The 15,933-nt window shown below is 39.8% G+C and overlaps 1 protein-coding gene across 1 annotated transcript; it reads right to left on the reverse strand.

Moving 5' to 3' along the window:
• Positions 1 to 733: 733 nt before the first annotated feature.
• Positions 734 to 3,281, reverse strand: socs3a (suppressor of cytokine signaling 3a). The gene is made up of 2 exons (XM_072368763.1): positions 3,073 to 3,281; positions 734 to 2,627 (listed from the first exon to the last, which is right to left on the reverse strand). Exon 2 carries the CDS (start codon positions 2,503 to 2,505, stop codon positions 1,900 to 1,902), a length of 606 nt encoding a protein of 201 aa, XP_072224864.1. The 5' UTR covers positions 2,506 to 2,627; positions 3,073 to 3,281; the 3' UTR covers positions 734 to 1,899.
• Between the last annotated feature and the right edge of the window lie 12,652 nt (positions 3,282 to 15,933).

Below are 15,933 nucleotides of genomic sequence, written 5' to 3' on the forward strand. Positions count from 1 at the left end.
AGGGAGCTTGCACGAGAAGGTGCAACACATAAAAATAGTACAGCATGTACCATGTGTCCTAATTCCTACGTAGTCAGGTGCTTTTGTTTATATTTTTTTTTCCCTTGAATGACGGTTAGGTGCTGCAGGGAACATTTCTGAGAATCTGAACACTCGTAACAGGCCATTCATGTCAAAAGTCAGACTGCCGCATCATTGTGTTCGTTCATGTGTGAGCCTGTTAGGTCACACCAACACCCACAAAGAATCCAGTGAGTCACACAAGAACAAAGGACTCTGCTTGTACTTCTCTTGAAAGCTAGATCATTACAGTAAAATTCTGGTGTATTTTGTCTGAAGAGGCTCCTTTTTAAGAGGAAGACTTTTTTTCTTTTGAGGGAACAACAATGGGACATAATCTAGCTTGTCTGAAGCTTTTCTGTAAGATTGTAATGTCTTCAGCGAAAACCTATCATTGAAACAGAAAGTTCACAGCTCTTGATATCTTATAGTGAATAAAAGGCATGTTTGTCTTGAATCTGTAAAACTGTAGAGTCACACATTGCTGTGGTTTCCCATCTGGGTATAAGGTGGCGCTTAGTAAAATTTAGGGGAAATCACAAACTCAAAACGGTGAACTTGTGGCCCGATGTCTGTAACAAGATAACGGACGCTACAGATGCTTCCATGTATGTGTTCGAAATACCACAAAATAACTTGTTCATCTTGAAAGAAAAACATGAAAAAAATTAGATGTTGTTTCATAGAAAAATAGCACTTTTTATTATAAATTAACAAAATGCTTATACAAATATAAATAAGTGTACGGTTGAATCAGTTTACTTGCTTCGTCAAATTTCTCTGATATCTTCAAGCATCCAAAGCCAGAGGTTTAGTTGGCAAAAATACATCTTTATAAAAGATAGCACAACAACAATATTTCCCTTTTCAGTATGTAAACATGTTTTAAAGAGAGTAAGACACATTTTCATGACTCTCCTTGTTGGGAAAAGACAGATACCAAATGTAATACATTCATTGGAGGGCACTGATGAGCCTGTCTCTGCCACAAATACTTCTACATATCTTGGATTTTAGTTCCTCACCACTGAAGCCACACAGGGGCTGACTCTATTGGCATAACTGGTACAATTTTCTCAAGCAAGGCCCTTAAGGATTCAGTCATGTTGGTCCTCCAACACAGTTGTCTAGTTATGGCACATTTGGCATAAAAAAAACCTTTCCTCCAAAGCAACATATCAGTGACACATCTTTCTTTCTTTCTGTACTTAAACAATCTTACAACCTTCAGATTATAAAGTCCACTCGGTGTCTATGCTGGCTGTTGAGCAAATATAACCAGAAAGCCCACTGTGTCCACTTATTTGTTCTCTGAAGTTTCCACTGTCTGTGAATTTCCGGGAAAAGATTAGCTGGATATTCCAGGATGTGTGAAGCATTTGTCCAATACAGCCCAGATTATCACACAGGAAATAAAGCCAGTCTGTTACTAAGAGCCAGTCCAGCTCTAATTCATGAATAGTTGTCTAAGGCTTTGTGCGTGTGAGCGTGATGGCCTCGAGCATGTTGGTTAGCAGCAGCAGCAAAGGGAACTGTGTGTCATCACACTGCAGACAGCTGTTTTTAGTGTACGTCATCAGAGAGGCAGTGGAGGACTGCAGGGTTGACCCTGTTTGCATATCCCAGATCACAGTACTGCTTTCTTTATCTGGCTGTTCACATCAGCAATATAAGTCTGCTCCTTTTCACAAGCTCGGTACTGGGTTTCATTCTGTCACCTCTGCTGCTTCCTTACTCCGATGACACAGTGCATGTCCTCGGGTAGCTGCACTGGTACCATCCAGTTTCTTTGTTGCTCTCATCAGTCCTTGCTCCTTCGAGAGCATCAGTTCAGTACATCTAGATAGAAGCATCATACTCCTGGAGTAACTCCCTGACAGAATGAGGAAGTTGATCTCTTTTAGAAGAAATGTCCACATGGCCGTTGACTGTTTTCCTGCTCAGGTGCTGCAGGGTAGACAAGCAATGGTAGAGGGGTTTGATTAGCTCAAGAGGGATCTTCTCGCCTCCAGAGTTAATGTAGTAGTCTGTGTTCTCCTTGCTGTGAGGCATGTAGTGTTGAACCAGCTTTAGGACACAATCAAAATGGGGAACAGAGTTAATATTTTTAGGGTCTGTCTGCAGGTAAAAGGAATTTGCATCACACTGGATGCGAAGGTTCTTTGTGCCTGACGCTGTCTTGACGCAGAGGGTGAACAGGTGTCGGTTGTCTGAGCTGTCTCGTATGAGAAATGTGCCGGTGGGCTGGGCTACCAGCAGAGCATTAGCCTCCTTGCCAGTGATGGTGTTCCAGTAGAAGTCACTTTGCTGGAGCCTGTGAAGTGTGTCGAGGACCATTTTGTACTGCAACTTTGAAGTAAAAGTCTTGTAATGATAGGGCAGCCGCATTTTGGAGTCCAAGGGGCTGCTGCTCATTGCGGAGTCAAACTTGCTGTGAGTTACCATGGCCCGCTCTTTGGGCAGCCTGGGGAGCACTGGGTACTACACAGGCCAGAGAAGAACAGAGGAGGTGAAAGAGAGGTGCAGAAAAGGAGCTCAGCTCTCTTTCTGTGAGGAGATGAAAACACCTGAAAAAGGAAAAAAAGAGGAAAGGTAAGTTTAAAAGTCTAATCACAAAGTTTTATTTAAAAAAATGAAAAGAATACATAATTAAACATCTCTGGTGATAATAAAAGCATACATTTTTATAATCAAGAAAAAAAAAACGCTCCTATCCTTGATGGTTCAAGTCTATTGTCGGACAAAGGTCTTGGTTTTCACTGCGTGTTTAACTACCATCTGAGTTGCAGCCATTTCGGGGAAACTTTTTTGTGTAATCTGCCCTCGGGAATGAGCCACCACGGTCAGTTCCAGTAATGGCAGCGTAATCATTGCACAATTTGCATGTCACGAACGGGTACTCTAAACAATTTACCTCAGTGAGGCAAACATTCAAGACATGATTTACGCGTGTTTAAACTCCCGTTACACACTAGTGATAAACCACATATGAACAAAAAGAGCGATCCTCACCTCCAAAGGCTCCCCAAGCAAAGTTTTAAATCCAAGTATTCTGTCAGACAGAGGCCACTTAACAGTTGTCCTGCGTCTGATGAGACTGGAGAAAGTTTTTCCTCTAGAAGTTCTCTTACAATAAGCTTCAGAGTTGCAGTGTTGCAGCTCAGTTGGTAACACCCTGTGTGCCGCTCTACAGAGGAGAGAAATTTGAGTGAACTCTGAGGCGGAGTGGACTCCTCTTATTTATCAGGCTCCTCCTCCCCTTTCCAGTAAAGTCTTTTTTTCCTCTCTCTCTTTTAGGATTCCTGCTATGAGAAGTGCCCCCTCCCCCTCCCCCCTCCCATGAAGTTAAGCGCAAGTTCCAAGCAACGGCTTATTTACCCTTGGTAACTAAAACTCTGCTACCTTAACACTTTGATGTAATAAAGCAATATTTAAGGCACTAAGAGGCACATGATTACAGTTTGTGACGTTTTATAGTTCATGAATATGTGGCTCATTCTTTCTTTCTCTCGCTGATTAAAGTTCTGCTTTTGCTGTGAAGTGTGAAATAGTGATTCAGTCTTGGCTGGGACAATTTGTGTAATCAATTTCTCAGAAATTCGTAGTAACACATGCGCTCATATGCTGCCCGTTAGTTCTCCCATAGAGGGCGCCAGATTAAGGGGAAATTGCGTTAAGCACGTATCCAAGGGCAACAAGTTATTGTTTACTTGATGCTGCAAGGTTTTGAACATCTGCTTTCCCTTCAGTGTTTGGTCATAGGTTATAACTGCTCTAAAACTCCTAAATTACTGTAAGATTTTTGAGCACGCTCTCTGGGTTTCCACTTTGTTAAAAGGGCCGTTTCATATTAGAATATATAGCTTTGTACCGCATGAAACGTCAAACATGTTGCTTTAACACTAAAACATTTGCGTGAGTGGAAAGTGACTTTAAAGGAAATTGCAATACCAAAGTACTTCATTTGTTGTGTATTGCTTTACTGTTACCGTCTGTCACACGAAATGACCCCATGCAGAATTCACATTTTTTCAGTAAAAATTTTGCATTTCATTTATACACTTTAGAATGCCCCCGTATGACAGTGTTTTGCGCTGTTTTTGACAGTTTCATTTGTGGTGACACAGAAAGGGGAAAGGTGGATAAACCAGATATGAAAGAAAAACAGGTGTTTGAAGGCAGCTTTTAAACCTGCATTAAATGTTAACAGCGTGAAGGCAGATATCAGGGAAAGGGAATCAACATTTTCAAAGTTTATGAATGGAAATGTGAGACATTTTAAAAATTCATTTCAATCATTTACGAGGCAGTACTGAATTTCAAAGGTCAACTGAAGATTTGATGACAAAAGATTGTATTGACGTAGTTCTCCTTTTATGACGGTGATGTTAACTATATTCCTGACCTTAATTTTCCACAAAACTTCCCTTTATCTTCAGTTCCTGATAGTTTAATGTCAGAGTATTGCTCTCTAAAGGAAGTAGATTTTAAAGTGACGCTTCTCTTTGGGTAGTATAAGCGTGACTGATAGAGTGGTCACACCATCTCAACTTCCACTCTACTGACTCAGCTACGGTTGTCAGACCCAGATGGTGCATGTATGAGAGATTTGCCCCCAGCTATAGCGTCATGTCAGGCTTTGCCTTCCTTTAATCTGTCTTTAATGTTGAGATCTATTAGGGAGAGCCTGACAATCAGAAAAAAAATTATACATTTCTCACCATAGATACAAAAAATCCCATTTTCTTTTTTGTTTAACAATACTCAAAGGGAGCTGGACAAAGGGAGAAGAACCCGGGCAGCAGACTAGTGCTGTAGACCCAGATGGGCTTTGGTGAAATCCAGCTGTTTCCCAAGGAGTGAGTCAGGTGTTGTCTGATACGGACCACTTTGGGGGAAGGGAAGTTATGGACAGCCTACTTATTTCCAGAAAATCTATTGTGTCATCACTATGAGGCATCTATTTCACTTCTAAGGTCTCCCCTGTGTACATAAATGAAGTCAATGGATGGCCGTGTGTGGTGGATGTCTTTGTTTTAGCACCTACGGGGGACAGTACTACTTTTGTTGTACTACTGTACAAACTATGATTGTGCAATGACAGTAAAGAGTTATCTTATCTTATCTTATCTGAAAAGGACCAGTGATCTCATTTTAGATAGGAATGAGAAACATCTGCACTGCGTTTAAGCTCCACGTCACTAAGGAAATCACTATGCAGGATAACACAATGCTGACTTGGCTTGTAGTATAGTCCAGGGTTCTTCAACCCTGGTCCTCGGGACCCACTGCCCTGCATGTTTTCGATGTTTCCCTCCTCCACCACACCTGATTGAAATGATCAGCTTGTCATCAAGCTCAGCAGTGGCCTGATAAGGAGCCATTCATTTGAATAGTCTGTATAGTCTATACAGTCATTTTCAAAGTCAGTTGCACTTTGCATTAAAACAGAAGGTCATTAATTGACGCAAAGATGGAGCAGAGGTCAACCCGAAAATAGTTGGTCAGCTATGAAATGCAGATCTCTGCTTTGCTATTGTAGCACACTGTGGAACTCGTTCTGAACGCGATATAAGGCCAGGCAGTGACAGATTTGGTTCTGAAGGTCACAACTTTGTGTGTCTTTCTTTTGCTGCTTCTTAGAGTTTATCTCTGCTTGCATTTGCTTTCAAACTTAATTAAACCTGTTCAGGTTTCCCCACACTGACGCAGAAATTGACTTTACGTCATGGTTCCTGTAAAACTAGGGGTAAAATAGCACACCTCTTGACCGGAAAGGGCACATAATAGAAAAAATACTCTGGAACCTGATGGAGCAAATGTTTGCCTAGATGCGTTTGGGTGATGTTTGTGTTGTTGGCAGTTACAAAAGGGTAACTTTTATTTGTACAGCTTGTACACATTGATCTTTAATTCAGATTAAGTCATTGGTAATGGTAAATTCCATTTCAGTAAGACTTAAATGACACAATGTGAAAAATCTAGTTGTAAAGATCTTTATCAGTTTCAGTTCCAAACAAGCTTATATGATTTAAATCTACCCAGATACAGTTGAGCTGTCTCTGATGGGCTGTGATATGCCGAGTTCCCGATATATCAGTCAGTCTAATTCCTGTTTGTTCAGTATCATTGTCCTATGCAAACAGGCTCTCCAAATGTTACAATGTGTTTGGTTTAAAGCATTTTACCAGTCACAGCTGTTTTACTGTAAAACTTCCTCATTTGTTGGGTACTTCCGTTTGATTACCAGTCAGTCAGTAATAATTTCCTGGTACCGCCTCACTATTATTGTCTTTGTCTTGCCTTTCAAATTCATATTCATTTGCAATCTTGTGGATTGGGAATACCTCAAAATCCAGTGGGAACACTGAAACTTTAGAAACATATTCACTTAGTAAGTCTTGTTGGGAAACTCTGTGTCTTCCATGGTGGGAAGATTCCAGGAATTCACTTAGGATCATTTTGTTCAAGAGTGTTGATGAGTTGTTATTCGTCACATTGATTGCATAATTGCATTATCTAGTCCTGATAGAATAGTTTTTTTTACATGTTCTTTTAGTTATGGCAAAAGTAAAACCAAACAGATCCTTGAGGAATCCTTTGAATCTTTTTTTGAATGCACATAGAACCAGTTTGGCTCTTCACAGTATGGAATGTGGCTTTTAACACATAGCTGATATTGTTTTCACATTCTGTCGTTGTAGCATCATGGCAAAGTGTAGTCCCAGAGACACCTAAGAAGCTGGAAATAACACAAAGGTGGTTTTCTGCAATTTATTCATATGTCTGTCAATAGTTGGTGTCACAACTGTACAAGATGCAGACACAAACGTGTGTGTCGCCAAGATCAAAATGGAGGCTAACTTTGAACACGGCTGCTGTCCGGGAGCACATTTGTGTCGATGTTGGCCTCATTATAGGATGGCCTCCACAGGATGGACTGCTACACCCTCCACCTATCTGTGCAGCTTAAAAGGTTTTTGAACCAGCAGCTATAAATTCCTTTATCCACCATGTGCTCACTAATTCTGTGCTTCCTCTCTGGTCATCCCCACAGCTCAACTCTAGAAACCAGTTGACTTCAGATCATCTCTGTACCCCACTCTCAAAACTGCTCTCCACCTAGCTTCCCTAAATAAAGTAACTTCTTGAACTTCCCGTTCACCTAAAAGTCCAACTCACTTCCTTTGCCGTATACTTACTCCCCTAGTTTATGTCTGCATTTGCATTCGCTGGGCTAAGACTTCAAGTGACACGTGCAGCATTTATAATTTTTCTCTGAATGCCATATGGTGTCTATTTATGGCTGCCACATCTGTCTTCTGGGAAGAGTTGAAAGCAGAACAGAGAGCTATTCAACTTTAACTGCTCATATACACAGAATATCAACCACCGATGGCTTGTTTAACCAATTTTATAAAATTTTGTTATCAATCCATCTAATGCATAAGAATGACATTTTCGTAAAAGGTTTAAATACTATAATATTTAACTGTAAAGACTTTTTTCTTTAATACTTTCTTTAATAATATTAATACTTGATGAGTAAATTATCTTATTTACTCTCTGATGTATTTTGCATTGTTTGACAATGGTCTTGCCCACTTTATAACCTCAAGCACTGCTCCAATATCGACTTTACACCACATTATAATCCACTGACGGTGATCTGTCTCAAATGTGGAAGAGGAGATATGCTTTTAGTGGGAACGTGTTTATTTTAATGAAATTAGCCAGTGAGATAATACAAGGAATGTCTAGCGCTGTTGTGGTAAGTTTCTTCTTTGGGAGCACATGGCTCTGTTACCATTCTAGCCCTGTGACAGTGAGTTAGGAACTTCATCTGGAGCTGTTATTGAGTCTGACTCAGGATTAACTCCCAAGAGACTTAGGCTAGAATTTTTTGTGCCATTTCTCTCCAAATCACTTTCAGCTAACACAGAGTGGCAATGACCATTTTGATATTGTAACATGAAAATGGATTCAGGGAAACGTGCACTCTGGGAACATGTGACTCAGCCAGTTTGACTGCAAAGAGGGGAGCATTGAGGGAGATGTTAAAGACGCATATGTAACAAATGCATCTGAGCCTGGCATCCAGTGCATCATTGTTTTCCATAGCAAGTCACATTGTGTTACAAGTGGTTGCTCAGCACATGACACCTCATCATTTACAGGAAAGTTTTAGTTCAGATGATAGAGAGTGCAGTATCTCAGCTGATCCAGAGTGAACAACAAACTGTACTTAAAGAAACAAATTATCTAAAAATGCACTAAAGGCTTTTTGGGGGAATGTCATGCTGAAGTTAAAGCTTTATCTAAATGACAGATTATGAAATCTGTCATGTGGCATATGGTTTTATTTTTGTCTCAGTGACATTAGATGAGAATACTGATACTAATGTCATTCTGTGTGGCCTGGTAAGTATGATAGTGAAGCTAGCGGTTGTAGCATAATGCTAAGTAAAGCAGTTGGCTTGAATAAAACTAAACTTGAGTCTCAAGAGAAAATATGATTGGTGAGCTACAAATAAGAGACATGTGTCTGCTTTAAGGGAGAGTCATAGTGCTTTCATAACTCTAACCAAGCCGATTTTAAGACTTAAACATAAACCAACCAGTGGCATAAAGTGGAGCTAATCAGCAACTGAAAACAAAACTGAAGTTTTTAAACTAAAGTGAAAGTGAAAAGTGGTGGAGGAAGATGAACTCTCACAAAATGAAACTGTGAGCCATGAGAGTGTGCCCCTACATATAATCGTATGTGTTTCACAGTTTCACAAACCAGTGCCTTTGATAAGCATGTATCTTGATTAAAGTTCTATTTTGGCAGATTTATAGTGATCAGTTTACAGAAACGTAATATAATGAGAGCTGAGGGTTGATGTTGGCTGAATGTCATGCAAATAAGAATCACTCTACATAGCATGTTAATAAAAAGAAACAAATTCATCTAAAGGTGACACCATATATTCCACAATGTTGCATCACAATGTTTCTAAAGGAGCCAAGAACAGACAAACCAAGGAACTGCATACAAGAAGGTTTATTCTGTTCATACACAGTCATCTTTCCAATGTGTTTGAATAAGGAGAGGAAAAGGTCAGAGGGTAATCAGTGGGGCGTCAAATTGTTATGGACACAAATGAATGCATTTTTCAACTGGGTGCATGGTATAGGTATATATGGTCTAGGCTGCTTTGATCTCTGCACTTTCTCAGCATGTTAGGTCACACCATCATGTTTGAATACGTACTGCTTCTGCAGAGTGCACATTTACCACATTTCCCAGAGCGGCCAGGGTTCTGATCATAATGAGCTGCTGCAAACAGATAACATGACTGATGCAGTGCTGCCCGTCTATCTTGGCTTGCCTGCTTTTTATGCCACTGTCCGTTTATCAGTATCAGATGCTTGGAGACAAAGGGAGCCAGTGACATAATCCGGATCTCAAAAATGGACTTTGATTCCCACAAATCCTAGAAATAGCTGGCTGATGTCATCGGGTAGATGGTAATAAATCTGTCTACGCTATAATAGCAGGTTGGCTGAGATGCTGTTTACCAAGAACACCTTGTTAGAAATACACTCAAGTGACAGGATATGTTCCCAAAGCACACACAAGCTGAGACTGTGCGACATAAGCACGTCTTCATGCATACTATTTCCATGCAAATAAGATAATACTCCGGTTATTGATTTGCATCAAATGCAAATGTAGAAACACACAATTTCTCGATAACACAGTAGCCTGGACTATGCCAGTAAGCCTGGTATTTCCAGATGGATAGTAATGTGTATGTGCTACTTTTGCGGCTACTGTTAAGATGAGGATGCTGATACCAACATGTGATATGTGGAAGAGAGAGGAAAGAGACATTAAGGTAGATCATTGGGGATTTACCTGAAACATATCCTGTAACTCCAGAGGGACCACATATCAAAGCTTAAGTTCCACTTCCTGTTAAGCCACCTTTTCCTTCATAACCCACATTGTCTAAAAGGCCCGACTCAGTCACAGACGTTAGAGGATACTACTCAAGACAGATCAGTCATCAGATGAAAACTTTGACTCCATACGTGTCTTTGATGACCTTGCAAAAAAAATGCCACTATGCCAGACACGATGAAGTCATACCATTGGACTATAAACTGACTACACTGGTTGTGTTGAATGGAACCTATTGTTGCTGGTGCAGGTGTTTTCCTGTTCGGAGTTCTGCTAGTATGAGTTTACAGGAGTGTTCTTTAATCTTCTCTGTCACCGCCTATGAGTGTTTCTTTCCTTGCTTCTAATATGATCCCAGCTGCATTAACACTCAGTACTATTGAGTTTATTTTTCCTTTACAGTCCTGTTCTCTTTGTTTCTCCAAAAGCTTCAATGATCCCACATTTCTCCCTCTACTCTGCTTCAGACATGCACTTCCTACACTTTGAGGTTTGTGGCCTCTGAAAACAACAATTCTGTGTCTCCAAGAGGCCAAACAGAGGGGAATTCTGCACAGCCTCCCTGACATATGTTTTATATGAATTCACTTTTACATAGCCAAGATCACTGAGGATTTTTTCTGCCTTTAGCCATAGTTGTTGCAGGTATTCTATATATTTTAAGTGCAACCAAGGCATTAATCACAAAAGTAAAATTCTTAAAAATGAACTTGTCCTGGGTAAGAAATCAGGAAAGCACTCTGCAACCCCCGCCCCACATACACACACATACACACCCCACCCCCACCCAGTCTCTTTCTACAAGGCATTTCCTTTTGTCCCCTTGTATCGGGACACTCCCTGTATACAGGAAATTCTTCTGTAGCAGCTCAAAAACAGCCTCCTTTCCCCTTGTCTTCCCAATCTTAACACATAAATCTTAGAAGGAAGGCACAGACTGTTCCAAACCCCAGCCTGCATGTAAACAAACAATGTGCCTCTTCCAGAAATCCAGATTGAAGATGTTCTCATCTGAGGTTTCTGCAATGCTGTAGGACTGTAATTTTTAAGCTGTACAATAACCATCAGTCAGCATGAGATACATAGATGAGATGCAGAAGATGCAAAAATTCTACAGGACAAAATGTGCTTCTTTTTACACCACAGAAAAAAAATCTGTTCTTGTTCTGGAGTTCCCAGAACAAGAACCACCCACATTTCAACAAATATGGCAAAGAAAAAAAAAAGAGAAAAAAAAGAGAAAACCCACATTCCAATTTTTCCCACTGGGACAAACAACCTTCTGTCTCTTTAGTTACCCTGCATCAGCAAGTTCACAACCAGAAAACCTCCAAACAAACAAAAATGATCTTTCTTTTACAGTAAATCCAATCAGTGTGGCACACAGACACAGTCTTTTGCTCTCAACTCAATTCTTCTCAGTTAAATTCAATTTCTTCAGTGATTCCAGTCAGGAACAAACATTTATGCCAAGACTTAAGGTGGCTGCATCATTTCTTAGATGTAATCTATCAGTGCCAATAACTGCAGTTAATTATCTACAGTTTCTTTAATTAGCAATACAACTCTTTATAACTGCTCATACCATTTATATCATCTCATATCTGTGTGGATGTTTCAGTTACAAAGACTGTAACAGAGGAGAAGAGATAACATGGCTGTTTCCACACTACTTATTTCCTCATCGCTGCCTTCCAGTATCTAGGTCATTATGTTACCAATGAACAGGAAATACAATTTTTATGTGAATGTCAAAAGAGTTCAAAGCTTTCTAAATTTAAAGGAAGGTTAAAACGGTCAAGTCAATAATCCTTTGAAGTTTTTAATGTGTAAGATAACTTTAATGTCAGATTTGCATCATCTCCAATGAAAAATTAAAAATGAACCCATGGATCTTTGTTTTATTAAGTTAATGAAATGTTCTGCCTTATTGTGCATGCTTGTGAAACTATTCTTTTAAATGAACAGGTAGATTATGTATTCCACATCAGGTCATATTATTTAACTCCTAGCAGTAAACACAAACCACATTTTATTGCTTTTGACTATGATTATCATAAACTTCACTTTCAACAGTATGCATGTCAAGCAAAGATATAGGAAGTGAGATAGTGGTGGGGGAGGAGCTGAATGAGAGACTTTGTTGTGGCTGCTTTAAACTCCCTTTCTCAGAAATATTGGCCTAAGGATAAACTCTGTGTCTGAAATGATCGGAGCAGCATTTATGCTTCCAGTAAAACTACATTACATTTGCCAGCACCCCACCTGAGATGTATGAAATGCCTAAACACACTTAAAGATGTGGAGTCTGGGAGCATTTTTGATTATGAGCTGCAAACTGTTCCACCGTGCCTGTGCTTTTTTGGTTTTTGTTTTTGCATTAACATAGCTTTTGTGATATTTCACGTGATGGGCCTCAACAGCTCAGATGTGAGATGATATGCATGACAGCCCAAAAATATCAACTTAAAAGCATGCAAATGCAAAGTTGAAATCCAAAACACAACTCTGTGCAGCTGTGAAGTGTTTTAGGTGAGGACGTCCAGCAGGCTGTGTTGCACACATCATTGTGTGACTGATTGTATACGTCCATGTCTGTATGCACCCAACATTCTTTCTGTGCATGAGCCCTTACAAGAAAGGCTCCTCTCATTCCAGCTGAGGTCATGCCCGGACACCGTGGGGTGCGACCTTCTCACACAGCAATGCGCTGAGAGGCAGGGGGGAGGACTCGGGCACTTCTGGGAAACAGTCTCGGCCTAATTGGAGCCTGACTGGTCTCACATGTCTCCACTTACTGGAGGCCTGAGAGAGCTACTGTAGGGCTAGGCCTCTTCCCTTTATCAACCACAGAGAAGTGAATTCACCAAGCAGGCCTGACATTACACCCCAGCTGAGTGGTAAGGTCTTGCATGTTTTAGAGCAACGCTCTCAGATGACTTGTGCCATTTTATACAGTGTTTTAAAAGAATATTTGACTTCACTGAATTCCTTTGGAGAAAAGCTCCTGGGAACTTCTTTCGATACGGTATGTGCATTCTCCTGTTTTAGATAAGCTTTTTAACTGATTCTGAGTAAGGAATGATGAAACCTCCACTGGCCTGTATCGTGTTCCAGTTGTCACACACAAAACCATCCACTCACCATAAACGTATGCAAACACTTTCTGTTCATGTTTTTCCCTGTGCACGCTGCAGTGAGAACAGTGCAGAAAATAAAAAAAACAAAGACTTTCCTGCTTCTGTTTTTGTCTCTTCTAAACCACTACACGTTCACACTTTTTTTTCTCTTCCTGTGGCAACATGCCTCTCATTTACAATCAGTCACCTCCTCAGACCTGTGTAATTCTCATCAATATCATCCTGTTTTGCAATGCAAAATATTGTTCAACTGTTGTTACCCAGATGATCTCAGGCCATTTCCTGACCACTCTCAGTTCTAAACAGCACTATTCCGACTTAAAAATCATGAACCTTGTTTTGCAAATGTCTTACTGTTTTGTCTTTTCAGTGCACATCTGGAACACGTTTTTTCATAATCTTTGCCATGTTCTCAAAAGAAACACTGCAGGCGGTGACCTGGAGGAATATAGGAATATTTTACACAAAGCAGTCAATCATTTAGGTTTTATTTCAGGCATAATTTAGTGTTACAGGGAAAAAAGGAGAGTCTAGTTTCTGATGGATCAAAGGACTTATGAAAGTAATTTTCCCTGGATTTACTGCCTTCTGCTGTTCAGATAAACACGTTTCAACTTGAATAAACTCAGGCATTCAAGACATACAGCAACTGATTACCATTTTACTTTATCAGCATGACTTCTTAAGAAGTCCTCATCTGAAGTACAAGGTGTTCTTCTTAAGAACTACGTGTTGGCATTGTTTAGCATTTTTCTGTGAATCTCGAGCTGACGCGAAGTAGAATTTCTACTTTAAAGATTTTGGACGCTTTTTTGGCTGAAATATACTCAAATTGCCTTTTTAAAGTGGTCAACTTTGTAAATTACACAAGAGAGCCAGAATACTTTTTCATCAACGGGTGATGTGCAGACATTTGATTTGGACAGGCGAATATAAAAAAAAAAAAAAGATAACTTTTTAACTGCTGTGAGGATGTTCATCATTCATGTGAAGTCCTGACAGAAACTTTCACAAGATTTCTATATTTTGCTTTATTAACTATTTTCTCTCTTAAATTTAAACAATACTCAGTTTTTTTGGAGTGTTTTGTATTAGTAAAAGACTGAAACAACCCATTTTTGTGAGTTTAAACATTTGGGTGTTTTTTTTGGGTGAAAGTACCTTTGAAAGCAGAAATGGCATTTAAGCCCACTTGAATCTCCACTTGAAACTTCTTTTCCCTGGACGTTTTTCCCATTGTTCTGTGCAGGATTGTTTGAAAATTTTCAAGGTCTTTGCAGAAATGCTCAGTTTGGTTCAGCTGCAGACTCTGGCTAGGCCACCTTTCACTTACTTTACTCAAAACTAATAGTTCTCCTGTGCAGTGTGCTTTGTGTATCACTCAGCTGAAATGTAAACTTCTTCCTCAGAAAGTGCTGAGGAAGAGGCTTAAATGCATGATTGCTCCCTGGCATCCACGGCCATGTTACAGAAAAACATCCGCACACACTGATGCTGCTATTATGTCAAACTGTAGTGGTGTTGAAGAGGTGGTGCTCTGCCTCACTCAGTCCTTTGGGAATATTGGAAATTTGAACTAAATAGTTCAACCTTTATTCATCAAAGAATTCTGCAACTCAGCTGGCTGCCAGGTGCCTTTTAATGAGCACTAGCTTCACACTTCAGTGTGTCAAATCTATTGTCATGTCCATTCATGAGCTTTACCTTCATGTACAGGGGAACCCTATTTCATAGTGGCCATTGGTTAGTTGGTTACCAGTCTGACCAAAGCCTTTTGTCTATTATTATTTAGTTTGCCTAAAGTCTGTTGTCATTTCCAAATGCCCTTCATTTGAGAATAGTGGAGAATTCTGAAGTTTTGGGTGCTTTAAATGCGGTCTGCAGTTCTTCAACAAATAGAACAGTAAAAAAACTGACTAAGAAAGCAAAGCATGGGAAACAATCATTTGAAAGTTCTAAAAACTTCTGATATATGCTTGCTCTATTTCATAAGTTCTAGTTTTTTTCCCCCCATAGTGATGCAAGATGACAACAAAGACAGTTACTTTTCTCCACAGGTGTGAGTCAGGTAATTTCTTTTTCACACAGGAATTTAATACAAATCACAACATGAATCAATCTTAGACAGAAGCATGTGTGCATTTTAAAATAGTTCATTATACCTAACATGTGCTTCATCACACAGTATCACACTTGTGCCCTGTTGTTTCCTGCATACCTAGTCCATTGAGAAAGTCATTTCTATTGATTGCTTTTCCAGGCATCATTGAATATGATACATATTCACTTGTAAATATCGACCTTTCCCTGCTGCCCTGACATTTGTGCAATAAATACTTTACAAGGCGAGCTAGTGAAATAATACGAAATGCAGCTGTAAATAAAGGCTGAATTTAAACAGTAACAAGAGGAGGGCTGTTTTTTTTATTTCTTTATAGAGGACAAATGTGGTCGGGGTAGTGCATACTTAGGAAGAGCCTTGTCAGAACAGAAAGGGCATGACTCAGTTTCAAGGCTGCACTGAAGTGGAACTAATATTCAGTATTAATTTACATACAACAGACAGACCAAGCTTAGCCCTCAATTTAATTAGGGACTGATTAACAAACAATAGGATAATTACATTGCATGTTAAAGTCATTGTTATTTGCTAAGAGTGCATTCGCAGAAGAATGCCTTGGAAGCCCTTATCACATACTGCCACCTGCTGGTGTAATTAGAGAACTGCACCATGGGTTCAACGTGAGGTTGAAGTTCAGTAAATACATTCCATAATAGTCAGTG

Source organism: Leuresthes tenuis, unplaced genomic scaffold, assembly GCF_036924035.1.
Source record: "Leuresthes tenuis unplaced genomic scaffold, fLeuTen1.0.hap1 SCAF_17, whole genome shotgun sequence".
In the NCBI taxonomy this organism is placed as follows: domain Eukaryota; kingdom Metazoa; phylum Chordata; class Actinopteri; order Atheriniformes; family Atherinopsidae; genus Leuresthes; species Leuresthes tenuis.

What these genes read in the sequence shown, in the direction of transcription:
- socs3a (XM_072368763.1), bottom strand. Translation starts at nt 2,505, where the DNA reads ATGGTAACTCACAGCAAGTTTGACTCCGCAATGAGCAGCAGCCCCTTG.